The sequence below is a fragment of the Scophthalmus maximus genome, chromosome 7, assembly GCF_022379125.1.
Source record: "Scophthalmus maximus strain ysfricsl-2021 chromosome 7, ASM2237912v1, whole genome shotgun sequence".
In the NCBI taxonomy this organism is placed as follows: domain Eukaryota; kingdom Metazoa; phylum Chordata; class Actinopteri; order Pleuronectiformes; family Scophthalmidae; genus Scophthalmus; species Scophthalmus maximus.
Window position 1 is genome coordinate 23,776,133 of NC_061521.1, and position 20,497 is coordinate 23,796,629.

Consider the following 20,497-nt stretch of genomic DNA (forward strand, 5'->3'; position numbering starts at 1 on the left):
CAAAGCTGAGGAACCGTGTTGCGTGTTTTCGCAGGTGACAGAGACGGAGCCCCGCTGCTCCGTGGTCGAGGGTTCGCACTGGGGGCTGGAGTTGCGCGTCAGCACAGTTTGTGACTATGTCAAGTTCACCTGCAGCGCCAACAGCATCCACTTCAAAGACACCATGCTCTACCGAACCAGACTCCACCAGTACGTCGGGCACGCGGCTCATTACATTCAGATTTAACAAAACTGAGCCAGAACATGCAAAATGATCCATTATGTAAATGTTTATGTTAAGATCATTATGTGTGTGTATGTGTGTGTGTGTGTGTGTGTGTGTGTAGATTGCAGATAGTGAATGGGGGCAGAGTCAGACTGGGATACTCCTGGCAGGTCCTCATGGATCCAAGCAGCAACAGTGACCAAGGAGGTATCACACTGACATTGTACATTATGGCATTTCCTTGTCTATTTACTCTAGAAGAGTAAATGTGAGATCATGTTTGTTTGTCTGTAACAGGCGAGAGCTCCGTTTCTCGACCTGGCAGCAGGTCGGTGGGAGGAGCGTCGACTGCAGCCCGTCCCAGCAGCGCTGTGTCCAGTGTGATGTCTGTTCTGACGCGGAGCCGCGAGCTGCCACCCTTCAGCGTGGAGCCCGAGTTTGGGACCATAGAGCCCGGTTCCACGCAGGACTTCAGCGTTCGATTTTCCCCCCTGGAGGCGGCCCAGCTTCAGGGCAGGCTGCTCTGCAGGTAAATACAATGTCAAGATTATGCCGTAAATTTTGGAAATCAAATCCAGAAGGTAAATTGTGATCTGGGACACTTTTTTATGTGCATCTCTTTCAGTATTCCCAACCTGCAGTATGGGAATCAGGCTCCCTGTATCTCTGTGTGCGGCCTCAGTCTACAGCCGCACTGCCACTTTGACCTGGAGGACTCGGACTACGTCAGCGGAAGCCGCCGCAACCCTGAATTCAGGGAGCCACTTGACCCCGACGTCAGGATCATAGAGTTCAACGCCATCGGCCTCTCTGCGCCGTCCACAAGGTACCTCAGCAGACAGAAGCTGAGAGAGAGAGAGAGAGAGAGAGAGAGAGAGAGAGAGAGAGTGATGAGAGGTTTTCCTAACACATTCAACACACGTCTGTGTTCTTGGTTTCCTCCACAGAACGTTTGCGGTGGTGAACCCAACCAGTGCCCCCTACTCATTCAAGTGGAAGTGTGAAGACGCAGACGGAAGCCCCTTTCACTGTCTCAGCCCTTGTGGTGACATCCCGCCTGGGAGGAAAGTGGAGGTAAAGATTTTTTTGTCCTCTTGTTCACCTCGTCCCTCTGTAATTCGTCGCACATCAGTCAGGCTCCGTCTCTTCCCTCATTTTTAAATTGTTGGTCTCCTTCTCCTCCTCATTACCGCTTCAGTGTCCCCGTTTCCCTTCGTCCCACTTTATCACAACTAATCTAATCATAACTGCATCCGCTCCTTCTGTTTAATCCAATCCCGTTTTTAATTCAATCTTGTTTTATCAATTTTTAGCTCAACTCATCTGATCTAATCTATTCTAGTGGTTTCGTCGCCCTTCCCCTCCTCTCTTTTCCCCTCTCCTCATTTTCATCTTGAGTTTTTTTCTTCTTCAAGTTTAATTCTTCATCATCTTATCATGCATGTCCCTTCTGTTTGTGTAATCCTCCGGTGGTGTGTGTTTGTGCAGATGTGTTTTGAATACGTAGCCAAGCAGCTGGACGCGGTGGAGTCGTTCTGGAGCTTTGCGATTGAGACTCTGTCGCTGTCTTTTCCCTTCCTGTGTGCGGGCAACACCAGAGAACCAGTGGTGTATCTCAGCAGACCTCACCTCGAACTGGGAGAACTGCTCGTTGGTATGTTGCAAATCATCCACGCGCAAAAAGGAAAATTGTTGGCCAGGCTGGACAAAATGAATCAATAGCCCAACACATTTTATTTAAACATTTTTAAATTTATTTTGCCACCATTGCATTAATTAAATAGCCTCAATGTGCATTTTCCTTTTTTTGTCTTGATTTTCAAGGGGAAAAAATCAATTACAAAAGTACAAATACAACACTGAACTCTTTTTTTTTACGTTCCAACAAACATTGTACCTGCAAAGCAGCAATATGACTTGAGAAAAAATTATAACCCCTGCCCCCTGGTTGTGTTTTTAAAACTGCCGATCTAACAAATAATATTTGCCCACTGACAAAAGCCGAAGTTTGTCATTTCAGAGTTTCCAAAAAGACTTGGAAACTTTAGAATAACAATGTCAATACACGGCTTGTGTAAAATCCCATCAAATCCGAGCATGTAAACATTTAACACCGAGGCGTGCAGACGGCAGCTGCAGTTGGAACAGAGCGCGGAGCCAAAAGGAAAGTCTCATTCATTTACCAGATGAGGAGCAGAGAAAAATAATATCCACTTCGTTTAATTAAAAAAAAAACTATTAAGTAGTTTTCTGGAAAAAATAATATAGTCCAGTGCTTCCTGATTATTGACTTTTGCTTTCATAGATTTGATAGATGAGAATAAGTATTCTAAACTTCAATCTCATGAGGTGATTCTCAGTTTTCAGGGCACTAGGACCTGGTTTTAGTTTTGGGGTTAAGCTACTTTGGTTAAGGTTTGTGTGTGTGTGTGTGTGTGTGTGTGTGTGTGTGTGTGTACAGGCCTTAAAGCGGAGCACGCGGTGTATCTGATAAATGGCGAGGAGGACCCTCTTTACTTCACAGTTCTGCAGTCGTCTCTCGTCTGTGATGATCAGGAGTCCAGCCTCGTTCTGGAGCCCGCGAGCGGCTCGGTGTCGCCTAAGGACAGGTGAGGGACACTGAGACATACAGAGACGCAACTGAACATGAAGACTGTCTCCCTCATCCTCACTCGCGGTGTACAAATTGTCCTGCACTCTCTGTTGCAGGTTGCGGTTGGCGCTGTCCTTCACCCCTTGCCGTGAGGGCTACGTGAGCTTCAGACTGGTTCTGAAGGTGAAGAGGAAATCAGAGCCGCTCGCGCTCACCGTCAAGGCCGACTGTTTCTCCCTGAGCACTTTGGTTCAAGTGGAGGATCCGGACGGGGGCGTCCGAGATATCGACCCTGACCGCCAAGACACTGTGGACTTTGGAAAGGTCGGCAACACCATCACGTCACAGTGACATGCACGCTTGAATCTTCGGAAAAAGAAAAAAAAATGACTTCACCATTTGTTCCTGTATATTCTCTGTCTGTTAGTTGGGGGTTTCAGAGCAAGGCACCGTTAACATCCTGGTGTCCAACCTGGCGAGGTTCAGCCTGGAGGTGAACTTTGACCTAACCGGTCCCAGTGAGCTGCTGCAACACCTGGAAGCAAAACCACAACACGCAACCGTCGAGGTCGGGGAGCAGCTGCAGTCGTTGCTCGTCTTCTGCCCCCAGGTCAAGTGCAACCTGCATGATGTCAGACTGAGCGTCAAGGTGGGTGATGCTGAAGGGTTTTACAGAGGTATCAGTGGTCCTCGACACAAACATCAGGATAAAAATATGAGAAGACTTTGACTATATCGTCTTTATTCTTCAGTCCTCAGTCTCCTCTGTTTTTCCCTCTGCTATCTCGTCAGGTTAAGCACGGGCCAACGTTTACCTTTGCCGTCAAAGGCACAGCTGTAGCACCGAGTGTCGAACTATCCTTCACCAAATTCAACTTTGGCAAGTGCTTCCTGTTCTCTCCTGGCCTGGTGTCGCCCTCCCAGACGCTGGTGATCAGCAACAAAGGCGAGGTGGAGACCAGGTGTGTGTGTGTGTGTGTGCGTGTGTGTGTCCTTGCCTGTTAATCTCCAGCTATCGACCAGCTGTCGGTTCTGTAAATGGAAAATAAAAATAAAATGGTTGCCGACCGCACCTCACAACACTGTGTGCAGTTTGTAAACGTCACTCCCCGACACCTTAACCGACGTGCTAGTGACAGAAGCTACGACTCAGGGGGTTTTTGGACCTCGTGGTTAGTGCGTCGTCTCCCGTGCCCGAGGAGTGTGGGCCCTTAATGCTACCTGCCTACCTCTGAAATGTAACTGATTATTGTGAGTTGCTTTGGATAAAAGCGTCAGCTAAATGAATGTGATATAATATAATATTTTTTTAAACCTACTCTGACGCTCTACTTCTCCATCAGTGTCCAGTGCCAGTTCAAGAGCACCTCTTACCTGGAGACGCGCTTCCAACCAGACGTCCTGTCCCCTGGCGATGCGATGGACGTGCCGGTCACCTTCCGTCCCCGCGAGGCCTGTCGATACCACGAGAAGCTCACCTTCGTCTTCAACGGCTGCGTCACGAAACACGTGGACATACTCGGGCAAGGCATCGAGCTGAAGGTGAGAAAGAGGGAAAAGTTAGAAGGATTAAGATTATTATAAAATGGCTTGTTTAAAATGTTCTCGATGATTCTACTTTCAGCTCTTGCAGATGGAATATACCTGACGTGTGTACATATATATATATATATATATATATCCTGATTATCCTGTGTCTGTGTTGTTTTTGTCGCAGTTGGACGTCGAGGATCCGAAGCAGAGGAAGTTGAAGCTGGGACATGTGACGTTGGGTCAGAAGGTGAAGAAACAGGTGGTTCTGGTCAACCGCAGTCTTTCAGGCGTCTCCTTTACTCTGCTGCTCAGCACAGACACACCGCTGGACATGATGGTAGGGAACACACACACACACACACACACACACTCATACACATACCGATGGTTCAAACGCAGCCAATTCTTAATCTCCTCTCCTCCCTTCTTGTCCGACTCTCCTCTCCTCCGTCAGGATCTGTCATTCACTCCGGCGGGTGAGCTGAACCTGACAGCCAGCGGCGGTTCTTGTCACGTCGAGATCCAGTTCTCGCCTCGTCAGCACATACCCCCCTTCAACGCCGAGCTGCTGGCCGAGTGTTCGGGCCTGTTACACCCTCTGCTGACCGTCCAAGGCTGCTGTCAGGTAGCGCGGTGCATTTCCCTTGCTATTGTATCAGGCTGGTGTCCTGTGATGCATGAGTTTGTTGCTTCCCCTTAACAAGCACTAAGTTCCGTTCTGAATTTAGTTAGGCTTGATGACAATATAGTTTGGACGCATTACTTTTAACGAGTTCCATTTGATTCTTATTTAAAAACTGTCAGGTCGTGGAGGTCCAGCTGGACCTGAACCAGTTGGCTTTTGGAGCTGTGGTTCAGCACTGCCAGGCCAGGAAGAGGATCGTCATGACGAACACTGGCGACATGGGTGCCAGGTAAAGTTGGGTCTCTGCTGAATTATTTTTATCCCCCCCTCAAAGTGATCAATGCTACTTCACGAATAAACCATATATAATGCCTAAAGATAGACATTCTTCAACTAAGTAAAGTGATGTAAAGTGAACAGTCTTGTGAGACAATAGATGACACCTTAAGAGACGTGCTAGCGACAGTCACTAGCGCCCATGAGTTTTGCTTCTTGCCACTGCGTCCATCACCCATGCCGGAGGTCGTGAGTTCAAAATCTCCCAGGTGTGATACGGTTTGTCTGCGTCAGAGCTAAAAAAAACAAAAACGCCACATGCGTCTACACACAGATACACTGTATTGTTTTATAATTAGAATAGAATGACACGTTGGATTCATATCCTGCTCTCTGGTTTTTATATCCAGGTTCCACTGGAAGACAAAGAGTTTCCCTCCAGAGTTGTCCATTTCGCCAGGTAAAGGCTTCATCCCCCCGGGCATGGAGGTTCCTTTTGATGTGACCTTTGCCCCCAAGCAGCTGAGCAACGACAAGAGATACGACGACCTGACCTGCATCGTCGAGAACTTCTCCTCGCCCGTCACCTTCACGGCGACAGGCTCCTGCACCGCCGCTTCCACTAGCAAAGAGGTTCGACTGGTGCATTTGGAGTTTTACAGGTGTTGGAACGGTAGACAAAATTATGTATCACATGCCAAAATGATATTGGTTTACAGGATATCACTTTTAACTACAAGGTAGTTGAATTACACCTTTCCCTTTGGACAACAGACATAATCTGTTTGCCTGTCATGGTTAGATTCTTATCACCATAAATATAGTAAAAATAAGTTGAATGTGATTAATTCTGTAGTACTTGTTATGTTTTTAGTGACACTCATTTCCTATATCTCTCTTCATACCATATATTGTATGATCAATCCCTTCTGCTGTCCGCCTCTTGTCTCTCTAGGTGTTGAATTTCGTGTGCCCGGTACGCGGCTCTCACAGCCAGACCCTGAAGCTGGCGAACCCCACAAACCAGCGCTGCAGCATCAGACCCGTCCTCGAGGGCGAGCAGTGGAGGGCCGCGCCCTCCGTGACCCTCGAGGCCCTCCAACAAAAGACCTACGAAATTACCTACAGGCCGCTGACCATGGCGGCTAACGGAAAGAAACACCTGGTAGAGCGCTGACGCACGTCAACACATCAGATGTCTATTGTAGCGGCCCCGTCTCGTGGTCATTCAATGCGATGAAAAACAAATGAAGTGTAACTTTAACTCCGTTAAACCTGCCTTTCCCTCATGTCCTCAGGGATCAGTGTTCTTCTCCTTCCCCGATGGGACGGCCACGCTGTACTACCTGCAGGGAACCGCTGATCCTCCCAAGGTGGAGGACACTCTGGTGCGAGAGCTGCCTGCCAAGACTGAACACACAGAGCTGCTGCCGGTGAAAAACTGGCTGTCCAAGCAACAGCGGTACAAGACACATACACACACAAACACACATGGAGTCACCACCAGCCTCTTGGCAGGGGAAGCATAGGTTGTAAACACGAAATTGATTTATTATTTCATTTCCACCCCAAATGACCTCATTTAGATAATGTTAAATTAAACTTAGAGCTACAATGTGTAATATTTAAAAGAACTTATTCAAAGAAATGTAATATATTGTCCATAACTATGTGTTCATATATGTATAATCACCGATGTTTTTTCGTCAACTTTGAATGAGTTGCGGTTTGCGACCTTACCACCAGATGCTGCCAGAAAATTACAAAAATTACACACAGGGGCTTTAAATAAATAATTCTAATAAAAATGTTTGCTTTAAAGTTGTTATGGCGGGAAAAAAAGTTCACATTTACACATCCATGAGCCATGGAGAAACATTATCATTAATTTGGGGTCATATTTTTTTGGCCACCTGGCAAATCTAGTCCAATATTCGCTCGGACTTTGGTCTCTAACAACTCCTGAGGATAATATCCGTCTCCTCAGCTGCTAAATGTTTCACCGTGTTCACCGGCTAGTTGCTCATTGTGTCATTGTATTTATTTATTTTAAAGTTTTTTTTAATGTTTTTTGGACCTGTACAGTAAAGTTAAGGGCGGAACAGCTAAACCATGAGCTAAAACTAGCTTCAAAGCTGAAGGGACAATCATTAGTGAGCTCTCACATATTGTTCTGTCATTTATACAAATATTTATTGTATTAGCTTTAATTCCAAAATTTTAATCCACAATTTAATTTGCATTAAGAGTACAGTAAACTGTACCAGCTGTTCTTGCAGCACTTTATTTTATTTTGCAAGAGGGTGAGTTCTGAATGTGAACGACTGGTGAGGTGTAGTGAGGGGAAACAAGTCACGCTCAATGTGTTTGTTTAGGTTCCGTGTGCTGATTGAGATACTGAAGCCCGGCAAACCAGACGCTACCGTGTCTCTCAAGGGTCAAGAGTATATCGACGTCCCCGCTCTGGCCAAGAGAAACTACAAGATGTCCTACTTTACATACAGAGAGGGGCAGCACAACACCAAGGTTTGATCTGATACACACACACACACACACATTTGTGATGAGATCCGAGTGTGATCCTGAGTTTTCGAACCCTTGTCCTCAGGTGACGTTTCGCAACGAGGCGACGGACGAGTACCTGTTCTACATCGTGACCTTCAAGGCCACGCCTCCGGGCGTCCTGGCCACCATTGAGCTGGTAACGACCGTCCGCCGGACCACCTCGGCCACCGTGCAGGTGGAGAACCCCCTGACCACGGCGACATGCCTCACCACCGAGTGTAAATCCACCAGCTCGGCCACCGCGCAGGCGGAGAATGAGTCTAAATGTGCCGACATCAATGCCCCGCCTCAGCACACTGTGCCACCGCAGTCCAAGGTGATCAAAGACAACATCCTTTCCCATACTGGAAAAAAAAAAAAGTCTTAAAAGAAAAGACTTATAATCAACACTCCGTGTGTGTGTCCTCTCTTTAGGATTCTCTGAGCTTCCAGTACCAGCCTCTGCGTGCGGGCGTGTCCACCGCCCGGCTGACTCTGTGCAGTGCTGATCTGGGCTACTTCCACTACGACCTGATCCTCCGGGCTCTGCCCCCGCCACCAGAGAAAACCGTCTCCTTCAACACCTCGCTGGGCAGCAGCCACTCGGTCCTCGTGAAGTTCACCAACTACTGCCGCTTCAAAACAGACTACGCATGCAAGGTAACGAAATGTCCAGTGTGTCGTAACTGCCTAAGGTGCTCATCCCTTGTTGTTTCTGCCAAACCTTCCAAAAAAGAGTCATGTTTCAAAATGACCAAAACATCATTGGAATAAAAAATAAAACATCACCCGTCGAACGGGTCTCTCCTGGTTCTCCCTCTCCTCCAGATCGATTGCCCAGACTTCGCAGTGGGCAAACTCATTGTCGCTCCGCCGGGCCCCCTGACCGGGTGCGAGGCCAACTTCGAAGTGTGCTTCGAGCCTCATCAGGTGGGGGAGGTGAGAGGCCAGCTCAGCCTGTCCTCCGGCCTCGGCGGCGAATACGTCTTCCCCCTGCATGGGATCTGCCTCCCTGCCAAAGCCCAGGGCCCGTTCACCGTCACTGCGGGTCGCATAGCTGCCATCCCCTTCAAGAACGTGTTCCTGCAGACGGTCGCCTTCTCTTTTCAGGTGAAGACCTCGTCTCGTCAAAGTGCGACGCTTCTGCAGGAGCGTTAGTGTAACATGAGCATGAAGAGTCAAATGTGGTCACAGAGCTGAAAGTCTGTACATTTCTTAAACTTCAAAGAAAGAGTTACAATTTCTCTCGAGCATTCACAACGAGCTGATTTAAATCTAACCTTGAACAGTTGAAGAGGGTGAGTTTCTACTCGCATATATATCCCGGATCCAGCTATAGACAGTTTTACATCTTAAACATCATCTACAAAATATGTCCATTATTTTCATTTGTAATTGATCTAACCCGTATCGACCCTCATCCTAGGTGGATAACCCCTGCTTCACCGTCAAAGGTGTGGACTCCCTCCCCTCCAAGAAGACACACAACACCTTGGTGTCATTCGTGGCCCCCGCGGGAGGCCAGCCGGGGCCCTGGCTCGGCAAGCTGACCATCTCCAGCCAACGGGCTGAGGGCCACAGCAACCCCTGCTCCTGGGTCTTCTACTTGAAGGGCGTCCGCCCTGATTCAGCTTAGAGAGAGAGAGACACTGTATGTGCACACTACACACAAAAGGACTGACACAAACAAATGCCAAAGAAATTGCAAAAAATTGGACGATTCTTCAATTTTATTTACATGTTTACAAACTTATTTATTCAATGCCTGAAAATCACAAGCGGGGAACTTTCCCCATGTGTTATTTATTCGGTTCGACTGAATAAATGATGAAGAGGCGAAAAACCCTGTCCGGTCCCTCGTCAATACACACTCACGTCCACATGGGGGCAGTCACGTCAAGTGTTTCCAACCTAATTCTACAGTTCTCCAGCAATGAGGGGAAGATACACAAGAGGATACAGAGATTACGTGTGTGTGTGTGTGTGTGTGTGTGTTTTGTCTTATGGTCATTTTGATAACCAGAGTGTTAAAGTGTCAACGGTCAACTTTCCACAAGGAATTCATTTGTCCAAAACCCTCACATTTGCCCTGTTAGACATATGGCACATCGCTGGCAAGATGATCTACTGTGCTGAAAACGCAGAGCTGGGGAGGGGGGGGGTTCTCATTACCAAAGGTTAGACCTGTCACACACACACACACACACACACAACACTGACAAAACCCTCTCATGATGAGCTGGAGTGACACTTTTCAGCAAATCCTCTGATCTTCTTCACTGGGACTCAGCAGGTGACACACGCGAGGCTCGTGGGCCCACGGCTCCTGCTGGTGACCGGTTAAAGGAAGGAAGACATAATATAACGTTGTCTTTGTTTAAACGACAGAGTGTGTGTGTGTGTAATCCATTGTCTCACACAAACACCATCGGGTTACTTTCAGACAATAAACCCACGATGGGGACCCTATCCTAAACGGTCCCAAGTGGTTTCTATAGGTTTACTACAACATGACTGGATGTTAACTGACAACTTAGGAGAACCAGGGTTAGAAAAACAAACTAAAAACATATAAACACACTTCAGGATGAATATGACTGCAGCAAAATGGAAATAATGGTGTGAGACGGTGAGCAAAGTCACTGTAAACTCTCCCGTTTTTGCACCAGGTCGGTGGTTATTGAGGCTATGTGCAGGATGGGTGGGTGTGTTCTGGGGTGGGTGCTGTGATGTAAGACGGGAGGAGAGAGGGGGGGCTGGGGGTGGGTGGGGGCTTTCTCTCTCTCCCCCATAGAGCGCAGCATGAGCGCTCCGCGGCAAAAAGGATGTGTGAGCAGGCAGCGCGCTACTGTCGGGACGGAGTCCACAAACTGCTCAACAAAGAACAAGGCAAACTTCGCGCCCAGGAGACCCGAGAGAACCGCGAGCAGCCGCCGCCGCAGCCGCCGCAGCAGCCGCCGAACCCCGCAGCCGTAGCCGGTCAGGACAGCGAGTCCGCGACGGCAGCGCAGTCCGGAAACAGCGGCGCCCAGCCCGGTGGAATCGACGGGCTCGTCCGCTGGATAGTCACCAAGATGAGCGACAACAAGAACATCGCCAGCCGGGAGTACGCGTCCAGCAAGGAGGACGTGGCCGTGGCGCAGGAGCAGTTCTTCGCGCCGGAGCCGCGCAGAGGCATCTCCGTCATCCTGGATGTGAGTATCTGTGTGTGTGTGTGTGTGTGTGTGTGTGTGTGTGGAGAGGTGCGCCTGGAGAGGTGCGCCTGACAGGTTTTGTGTGTGTGTGTGTGTGTGTGTGTGAGTGTGTGGAGAGGTGCGCCTGACAGGTTGTGTGTGTGTGTGTGTGTGTGTGTGTGTGTGGAGAGGTCGGCCGGACAGGTTGTGTGTGTGTGTGTGTGTGTGTGTGTGTGTGGAGAGGTCGGCCGGACATCTTGTGTGTGTGTGTGTGTGTGTTTGCGCGCTGGATGGAGAGCGAACGCACCGGTGCAGTGCGCAATTACGCACGGGGGCAATGTCACAATTCGGTGTTAAAAACTTGTGGCTCGAGCGCGGCGGGGCGGGAAACAGCTTCACCTGGCACTTTACACAAGGCACATGGCTGTTCCGGAATCAAACCTGTGATTCTCTGCAGGAGTGGACGGTCGCACAACATCCCGCATGTACATCCATCTTCTTGTTGCCCCGGAAAGAGAAGATCAACGCATAAATATGCATCTTATTGACGAACATAATATCATAAAATTGACTTTTAAAGGTTTTTTTTCTGTGCGTGCGAATAAAGTCTGACACGCACTGGATCACTGTGCTGCTTCAGTTAAATTACACGCAGCGCACTGTCGATTTATAGGTGAGATGATCAATATACCACTGCGTTATTCTTCTTCCATCACTGCCCCCACTCGAGCTTCATCAGATCAGCTGTTATGTCATGTTAATGCTCTAATAGGGTTAAGAAACAAAAGAGGAAAGTACAGTTCGGTTTGCACAGAGTCCGACCACGACCCAAATAAATGGTCCATAGAAAAAGTGATTATGAAGATGAGAGCAGATAGATCCTGTGCAGGGAACTGTCCTCAGGCAGATGCAGTACAGCGTCGCTTCTTCTGATAAAAGCCTGTATTTCTGATGTTTTTCATTTAAAGGCAGAACCCCCCAAGACTGTTGAATTTCTATCTGGTTCAACATGTTTAAAAACACAAGCTTCACTTGCTGCAGCTAAAATCCTATTTCATTCAGTGAAAAATGTTTTTGATCTGGAACCGATTGTATCCAGAGGCGGCCTGAACCATCAGGGGGGCCGGTTCAAGAGATAATGTTGGGGCCCCGAGGCCCCCCCATAGAAAGAGGCAAGGATTTAAGTTAATTTGCAGCGATAATCAATCAATCAAACTTTATTTATGTAGCGCCTTTCGGCTAAACATTCATAGAATTGGAAAATGTTTTATGAATAAAAAGAAGCAAACGGCAATAAAATAGATATGTTATCACGTTATGTTTCATTAAAACAGTCACAGAGCCCGTCAGGAAGATGTAGACGGCAAAGGTGAGGATGACGATGACGAACCAGGCCTGTGCCGTCGTGATTGACAGGGAGAATCTATTACAGAGGGGGGGGGCGCTGCCCTGAGTGAGCATCAGATGACAGAGAGAGAGGAGAGAGAGAGAGGGGGCAGCGGAACACCTGAGGGGGCAGCGGAGCTCGGTGAACCGCCGACTGCTCCAACAAACTCCACAACCTGTCCAGTTGAGGGCGGGGCCAGTTTACGCTGAAGTGGGTGAAAATAAAAAAATACTGATGATCTCAGAGTCATTTGTTTTTCCTGTACATACAGTACGTTGTCCTCTGGATATATTTCCTCTTTTTTTTCATTGCAATAATTTTAGTGAACTCTGTTTCCTTCCGTTTGTGTTTTTACCTCACGTCCTGCACACGACACAACACATACTCTGCCGTTCTCTCCAGCGATTGGTCGATAAACCGCGCGTGCGCCCCGCTTTCTGACATCACCCGCAAACAACTCATTCTGGCATTTTCTCTGCAGATCACTTTCTACATTGACCCAAACTTTGAAATGTTAATGTTTATTTTTTTCCATTTTCCAATATTATAATAGAATAGAAGTCCACACACACAAGAGGGATTTGAGTGGGTCTGTGTGTGTGTGTGTGTGTGTGTGTGTGCAGGCAGCATTCTCCTCATTAGATCCTCTGCTTGCTTGTTTTTCCTCCCGTCTTCTGTTTCATCTTAGCCTTTGTGCACCTTTCTTTTTCTTTTCATTCTTTAAACTGCTTTCATCCTCTCTTCCTCCTCCTCCTCTCCTCCATATTCTTGTCTTCTTACTCTCCTCTGTCCTCAGTCAGGCCCGGAAAACAAAGATTTTAACAAGGAGACGGATGCAACTCTCTCCCTCCCTCTGTCTGTTCTGTCTTTTCTGTATGTCTGTTTTGTTGTCTCTCGTTTCCTCCTCACTCTGTGTTTCTGTTACAACACACACACACACACACACACACACACACACACACACACCTCGGAGTTGGCTCTTTCCTGCCGAGTTGAGTGTGTGCGCCCCAGGGTGCAGCTGGAAAAGCATTCACAATTGAGAACAGCTTGTCATTTGTTGTAAACGTAGCTCGTCTCAGCAGTTAATGATTTTCACTTTGGCCGTGTTCTGATGGCCGCCGCCGCCTAAACGCACCACTTATTTTTAGATTAACAACCTGCACAGTCATAGAGTAAATGGATCTCTAGATTAGTTTATTAATTTTTTTTTTTTTGTGGTTTGCTTGTTTAAACTTGAAGCCTGATGATTTTGAGCTGGACATTTTTTTTCACAATTGCTGTCAACTTTGCCTCAAAAAAGCTAATACTTATTTTCAGTGTCTTTTATTCTGTAGACATTTCTCATAATTGAAATATTAGTCCAAAGCTTTGTCAGGAAAGAGTTGAAAATAATCAAAACCTCACATCGCAGGAGTGCCACAGCTACAAAAGACGACTGGTGCCGAGCAAAGAGAAGAAGAAAAGTCCAAAGGATACAACAATACTTCTGTCCATCTATACGTCACAATTAACAAGACCAATGCATGAAATGAATTGAATCAACATACACACACACACACACACACACACACACACACACACACACACACACACACACACTATGGCGAATACACTGTTCCCTCTCTGTCAGCCTTCACATCTTTCATCTGCTGCGTCCCTCCTCACTGCGTCTCTTCTGTCCTCTGCTGTGTCCCCGTGTTGTTTCCTGCCACTCGTCGTCAGCGGGAACAGTTCAGACGGACAAAAGCACCAGAGCTGCCACTCTCAATTTCACAGAGAGAAGACTTTTTCACTCAGGCTACAAATTAACTCGCAGTGTTGTGTGTGTGTGTGTGTGTGCGCACACGTGTGTGTGAGTGTGTGTGTGTGTGTGTGTGTGAGCAGGCAGAGGGGTGGGGAACCTTTTCCTATCAGGAGCCATTACATTTGACTGAATGATCGCATTAAACCTCAGTGCAATGTCTGCAACTGCTTCTGCGTCTGATGTCCGAAGGTGTTGAAGATGGTGATGATGAGGATAATGATACTCACAGCTGGTTTTTAGCCAAAACAACTTGCTCAAAACACTTTTATTGTACCTATATATATATATATATATATATATATATAAAAATGGCCGTAGAGTCAACGGGTCCGGAAGATGAAGTGGCGAAAAGAAAGGGAAGACGAGCACAGGAGCAGGCGTTACTCCGCTCTGCAGCCATGGAAGAAGGGATGACGTGGTTCCGACTATAGGCTGAGACTGGGACATCCTGGTCTGTAGCCAAATATTTAGAAAGTTGTTGGAAACCACCCAGACGGTCTGTGCCAGTGTGGAGACTTAGTTGGAATCAGTCCAGCATGTGGTTTTTAAATGTAATAAATACAGTAGTGAAAGACAACATTCATTCAGGAGGTTATCTTTCTCTTTTGAGGCTATTTCTTTGATCTGAAACTAATTTTCAACTTGCTGGCAGAGTCGGTCCTCAGGTTTCTACACCCAACTAGACTAAGAATATAGATGAAATAGCCATTCTTAGACTGTGGGGGCAGCATTACGCTCTGCAGTGCACAGCCTGCCGGAAACTCATTAGGCGAAGAAGACGAAAGATGTCTCACTCTGTTGGATTTTCTCGGACTCAGTTCACGTACGGAGTGGCGGTTCTTCTCACGCAAACTATCTCTGTCTGAAGTACCGACGGTCAGAGAGGGAACAGACCGACAACAGACGCGTTTGACTCCGCGTCCTGTCTTAATGACTGTTTAATGACAACCACCGCCGACGGCGTCTGTTATTTTAACCCGGCGACAGCGACGCAAACGCCAGGTAAAAAATAAGAAGCGGCGGTTGGATGTTTTGCTAATGCTATTTTTTGTTTGTTGCTAATGCTAATTAGCGCTGGAGCTTAGGCAACACTCACCTCCCCAATGTTGTCGTTATCGCGATATTTCAGTGTATCGTTAGTGTTTAAATATCAGTAATGGACTTTCTTGGTCTTGGTCCTGTTCTCTCTTTTTTTTTCTATGTGCTTCCTCTCCGCTCGTTTGTATGGAAACATAATGTGTTGTTTCATGTATGCTGATGATACACAGCTAATCAATATTCAAATCACACAATACACGAGTTACAGTTAAGTTGAATTCAACATTATAACCACTCAGTAATAACAATATTTGTTTCTTTATGCCTCCATCTTTTCAGTGTTGATGCCTTCACTCACACTAACTTCCACTGTCTCGCTTTGTGTCCGCAGATATTCAGGAGAGCTGACAAAGACGGTGAGTGAATCTCTTTGACTGTCAAAAGCTTTCTCTCCGCAGACCTGAAGAAAGAAATGTGTGGAGATGCTTAAAACCATGTTTTAGTTGGAAATGATCCATTACAGAGCCGTATGAGCTATGGATTGCAACATGAATGTACAGTGTAGGTATACTGTACAATTCTAGTTGATCTTAGAGGATATATAAGTTGTTTTCTCAGACATTAACTCTGGGAAATGTGCAGATTTCCCTGCTAAAGTCTCACATTTCGCAAGGGGTTTGGCAGAAAAAAAGTTCCGGAAAAAATGCTCTGCAGTAACATTTTTGCAGACATGAGCGTTGTCAAATACTCAGGAAATAGAACGGTCTTCAGTTCATGTCTGAAAGCAGCTATTAACACATGATACACGTGACATGATGATGTCAGTTCAGAGATCTCACAAGTGTTGCACAAAAAAAGAGGTTACATGTAGTCCGCGATGGTCTGCCTCTACGTTTGTGTTGTATTTATGGACATTTGTAGAAGTCACACACCTATAACATGAAAAATGGCTGCATTCCATCGAGTGGTTTTTTCGGTGCATATTATTCTCTCACTGCACCTGAATGGAGTTACACGTCGTCGTGTGGGTTTTCAGACGGATGGCTTAGATTGTTTGTCTCTGAAGCCTTTTGTAAGCAGGAGACCAGCGAGGGCTGAGTCCTGCCTGTGGGATGTCCGAGCTGCTGCGGCTGTATATTTTTAGCATGTTGGGAAATTAAAGTGTTTTCAAAAAGGGGGGACATTTCTTTTACCATGTAGCTGTGCCAGCGAGTAGTTTGTTTATACTCTCTGGCATCCCCATCTTTTCTCTTCATCTCCTCCACATCCCTTTACCTTCATCCACGTCTCCTCTTTCTCAACACCTCCCTCTTTGCCTCTTTTTTTTCTCCGTCATCACTGTGTCGTTTTAGACATTAGAATTTGACTAATGAGGAAACGGGCCTAAAAAAGCTTTGCATCCAGATGGCCCCTTGCTCTTCCAGTGTGTGTGTGTGTGTGTGTGTGTCTGTGTGTGTGTGTGTGTGTGTGGACATATTTCTCTGCTATATCCAAGCTTATTACTCCTTTGCTTTCTCTCCAGCTCCCAAAATATATCTTTGTGAAGAAAAACATTCATCGCATTACCATGGCTTATATGACTGATATGAGTGTCTGTGGCTCGGGTGGTAGAGACGCTCGCCACTAATCGGAAAGTTGGGGGTTCAATCCCCGCTTCTCCCAGTCAGCTTGCTGAAATGTCCTTGGGCAAAACACTTGACTGAATTGCCTCTTTTGACTCTTCCGCCAGTTACCATTCATATGTTTGAGCTTTGTTTCATAAGTTGTTTGCACCATAGCAGTGTGTGTGTGTGTGTGTGTGTGTGTGTGTGTGTGTGTGCGTGTGTGTTGCATTTATTAACTGAAGTTGTCGACCAGCTCACAATTCTTTACAGATGATTTAACTGTTGACACATTAAGTGACGTTCTCATCTCGCCTGGGGTTATTTTTGAGGGATGATTGTGCCTTTTACGACAGACCGTGGCATCAGCCCTCAACATTTCCAACGCCTGCTCGGCCTAATTACCCAAGCCGCTCAGATGCAGAACGTCAGTTTTTTTACGACGACAAAATTCACATTTTCATTTCCTTTGCTAATCTTAAAAACCGAAACAAACACCACGTTGCGCCGGGCGATAAGAGCAGCAGCTCCTTTCTGCCGCCACAAACAAGCCGTTTGTGATTGTGAGCGACTCTGCGATAACGGTCTCTCGGGGTGTTTCAAGAACTCTGCCGCTGGTAGAAACTGTGTTTAAAGTGGCAGTTGGGTGAGAAGGAGAGGAAACGTACATTGGTTATTTGATGTATGGAATCCAGGCTGGGAAGAAGAAACCAGTGAGCGCGAGCTGAAGAAGAGCTATTTTTATCCCCCCTCCTCGTCTCTCCTGGGAAAAGACCAGGGAACTGTTTTAATGAGTGAGAGAGAGAGAGAGAGAGAGGGGGAGACGCTAACGGGGAGAGAGGAGAGGATTGTTTTAAAAAGAAAAAGAAAAGGTGCAGAGGGGGAAGAGACTGACGAAGGGAAAAAAGGCAGGAGAGGTGGCGGCAGAGGAGGCGAGGAACAAGAGAGGGAAGAGAAAGAGGAGTGAGGGAATTGCAGAGAGTATTGTACAGCTGACAACAGGCCAGTAATTGAGGTTTAATGGCCGAGTTCTGTCTTTACATTCATAGCCAGCGCAGATTTCAGGGGGCCGGGCCCTTCCTGCCCCCGAGATGCTGAAACAGCAAAGGGTGTGTGTGTGTGTGTGTGTGTGTGTGTGTGTGTGTGTGTGTGTGTGTGTGTGTGTGTGTGTGTGTGTGTGTGTGTGTGTGTGTGTGTGTGTGTGTGTGTGTGTGTGTGTGTGTGTGTGTGTGTGTGTGTGTGTGTGTGTGTGTGTGTGTGTGTGTGTGTGTGTGGGCGCGTGCGCGCGTGCGCGTGCGTTGGTACATTATTCATCCACCTCTACTGCAAATACATGCAGCATGCATCAATGGGCATTGTTTTTGTGTAAGTGTACAAGCCTGAGTTATATTTTTAACAAGTTTAACTTTAGCACCAATAACGGACCGATTTGTAACATCACACACTTTTCTTTTTCTTGCTCGACCACAGGGCAGAGGCCGGACTAATACTCAAATGCGCATTAGTCTTGGACCTCTCAGTTCATTTTGTATTTGCAAAAGGCGTTACCAACGGACGCAGACCAAAAGGCCCCCGGACGCAACTGGACAGACGTACAACCAGTGAGAGCAACGAATCATGTGACGTCTGTTGAGCGACGCGACATGTCAACAGACGAGAGCAGAGAGGAGATGATGTAATGATGATTCCACAGTGATCCCGCCATCTTGGTTCTTTACAAAAGTCGCATCTCTCCGCGTCATGGTATAAACCCCGCCCCTTATCAGATCATCCGTTGTGATTGGAGCAGCAAGATTTCTGCTTGAGGGGAAATCACTTCCCAATGGAGGAGATCCAGACCGTGAGTCTGGCAGAGCAAATGAAATGGGCCCCTGGAATTCGTCTGCGGTCTTCGTATGCACACTTGATGAAAAAACAAACATGGTAGCGAGACATTAACACAGACAAGGACACATGGAGGAACTCTTGGTGCGATCGGTTAACGGGTAGGATCGTTTTTTCCCACTTCTGCTTCGCGCCGCGCGACTCATCAGCCATCTGATAATTATCGTCACAGTCTTTGACGTGCAGACAGAAAGCAGACAGTGTTTCGGGAGGCTTGTTGATCCACGCTGTCAAGTCTAGACTTACAACATTAACGCAAACACTGTCTACTCGGTGTGGCCAAGCAGAAGAGAGAGAGAGAGCTCATCACTGTCACATTAATGAAACCGACTTCCTCATTTTATTTCACTTTTTCTCGTCATAGTCTTTCAAGCTAACTATCTGGTGTCTAATCAAGCAACTGAGGAAGAATTATATATATATATATATATATTCTCTCCTCAATCTCATCTGGAGAATCGGGCGCTGACACATCACATTTAGCTCCGTGAAAGTTGAAATTAATCCGAGGTGATTTGATGCATCAGTAGGTGTAAATGAATGAATAAATAATGTGCGGCGCCACAAACCTTTGAACGGTCTGACCTGTCTGCCGTTTAATTCAAACAGACAGCTTCTCTCTTCCCTTGCTCAAATCAGACCTTTTTACATGATTCTTGTTAATACAAGTATCTCGCCTCAGTATTCACTTACGATATGTCACTTAAAAGTAGAAGGGTGCCCTATCCCGTCAATGTTAAAGACACATTTCTGATCCAAAATTTATTGGGGTCGTCCTTGAGTCATGCCCCACCCATCCACAACATTTCTTGGAAATTGGTTCAGTAGTTTTTGAGCAGTCCAACAAAAAGACAAGCAATGAGAACATAACATCCTTGGTGGAGGTATGATGTTAGCTGACGCTTCTGTGTGTCCGCCAGGAAAAGAAATCTGGGTTTGTAAATCGAAATCAAAGAAAATCAGAACAACAAGAAAGAGAGAAACAAGCTTTCTCCAAAGCGAATTATACGCACAATGAGATTATATACAAAGTCGACGCGAGGACGCGGATAACATAGAGATGCGAAATGTAGCATTTGGCAAAACCAAGTTGGTGTTGAGATTGTCGAAAGAGAACGAGCGAAATATTTGCGGGTTGTGTTTACTCAAATGATCCTGGGGCCAAACTCGCGCGAGTAACGCAACACTATAAATTTGCTTTGCGTTTGGTGTGAGCGCACCATGAGTTCCCCTCAGCACCGGACTGTGACGGTTTGAATCCATTATTGATTTCTCTGCACAATAAATCAACTTCCCACCGGCTATACGAAACTTCTGTGCTTTTATCGAGACTGACAACAGGATGTGACTGTGTGTGTTCGCTGTACCCGCCTCCTGAGCTGCTTTAAATTTATCCCCCCCCCCCCCCCCCCCCTTTTTTTACTATTCCCTGTTAATCAGCTTCTTCATTGCTTTTCTTGGTGAATCGATCCCCGAGACTTTCTCTCCAATCCCCCGTGTGCTTAGATAACCACCATTCTTGTTTTTTTTTTGTGAATGGTATTTTTTCCATATCTGCTTTTGCTGGAGAGTCTCGACTTTTCCCTTTTTCTGGCAGTTAGTCATCAATATTTGATGTCTGTGTTCTCAGTCCCTGGCACTCTCTGGATCCGTCGTTATGTCATACCGTCCTCTCGGCGGAGGCCTCGTAGTCTATAGTCTGTGATGCCAATTCATTTTTTTCTTCTTTCTTTCGACAAATAGTGACTCTCTAGAGATTCATTAATATTTCCTTAATGAACAGCCCTGCATTTGAAATGGTGCCATTTTCCTGCATAATTAATAGATTTCAATA

The 20,497-nt window shown here is 46.7% G+C and overlaps 2 protein-coding genes across 7 annotated transcripts in view; both read left to right on the plus strand.

Annotated features, from left to right (window-relative positions):
* hydin (HYDIN axonemal central pair apparatus protein) overlaps window positions 1-9,619 on the plus strand; it is a 56,332-nt gene extending 46,713 nt beyond the window's left edge. For all 5 annotated transcript variants that reach the window (XM_047333183.1, XM_047333186.1, XM_047333184.1 and 2 more), the window contains 22 exons: window positions 35-189; window positions 327-412; window positions 503-734; window positions 831-1,031; window positions 1,153-1,279; window positions 1,694-1,859; window positions 2,667-2,814; window positions 2,915-3,122; window positions 3,226-3,447; window positions 3,591-3,760; window positions 4,142-4,340; window positions 4,516-4,668; window positions 4,786-4,956; window positions 5,136-5,245; window positions 5,643-5,865; window positions 6,188-6,397; window positions 6,531-6,694; window positions 7,608-7,758; window positions 7,841-8,113; window positions 8,212-8,436; window positions 8,605-8,886; window positions 9,203-9,619. In XM_047333183.1, coding sequence (XP_047189139.1) covers window positions 35-189; window positions 327-412; window positions 503-734; window positions 831-1,031; window positions 1,153-1,279; window positions 1,694-1,859; window positions 2,667-2,814; window positions 2,915-3,122; window positions 3,226-3,447; window positions 3,591-3,760; window positions 4,142-4,340; window positions 4,516-4,668; window positions 4,786-4,956; window positions 5,136-5,245; window positions 5,643-5,865; window positions 6,188-6,397; window positions 6,531-6,694; window positions 7,608-7,758; window positions 7,841-8,113; window positions 8,212-8,436; window positions 8,605-8,886; window positions 9,203-9,412 — 4,086 coding nt within the window. In that variant the 3' untranslated portion in view covers window positions 9,413-9,619. The remainder of the gene's footprint in view (window positions 1-34; window positions 190-326; window positions 413-502; window positions 735-830; window positions 1,032-1,152; window positions 1,280-1,693; window positions 1,860-2,666; window positions 2,815-2,914; window positions 3,123-3,225; window positions 3,448-3,590; window positions 3,761-4,141; window positions 4,341-4,515; window positions 4,669-4,785; window positions 4,957-5,135; window positions 5,246-5,642; window positions 5,866-6,187; window positions 6,398-6,530; window positions 6,695-7,607; window positions 7,759-7,840; window positions 8,114-8,211; window positions 8,437-8,604; window positions 8,887-9,202) is intronic.
* Window positions 9,620-10,555: 936 nt separating this feature from the next.
* Window positions 10,556-20,497, plus strand: part of necab2 (N-terminal EF-hand calcium binding protein 2) — a 94,871-nt gene continuing 84,929 nt past the window's right edge. Inside the window, exons 1-2 of one of the 2 annotated variants that reach the window (XM_047333434.1) lie at window positions 10,556-10,970; window positions 15,570-15,594. In XM_047333434.1, coding sequence (XP_047189390.1) covers window positions 10,602-10,970; window positions 15,570-15,594 — 394 coding nt within the window. In that variant the 5' untranslated portion in view covers window positions 10,556-10,601. The remainder of the gene's footprint in view (window positions 10,971-15,569; window positions 15,595-20,497) is intronic. The other variant, XM_035642139.2, reaches the window with a different exon arrangement.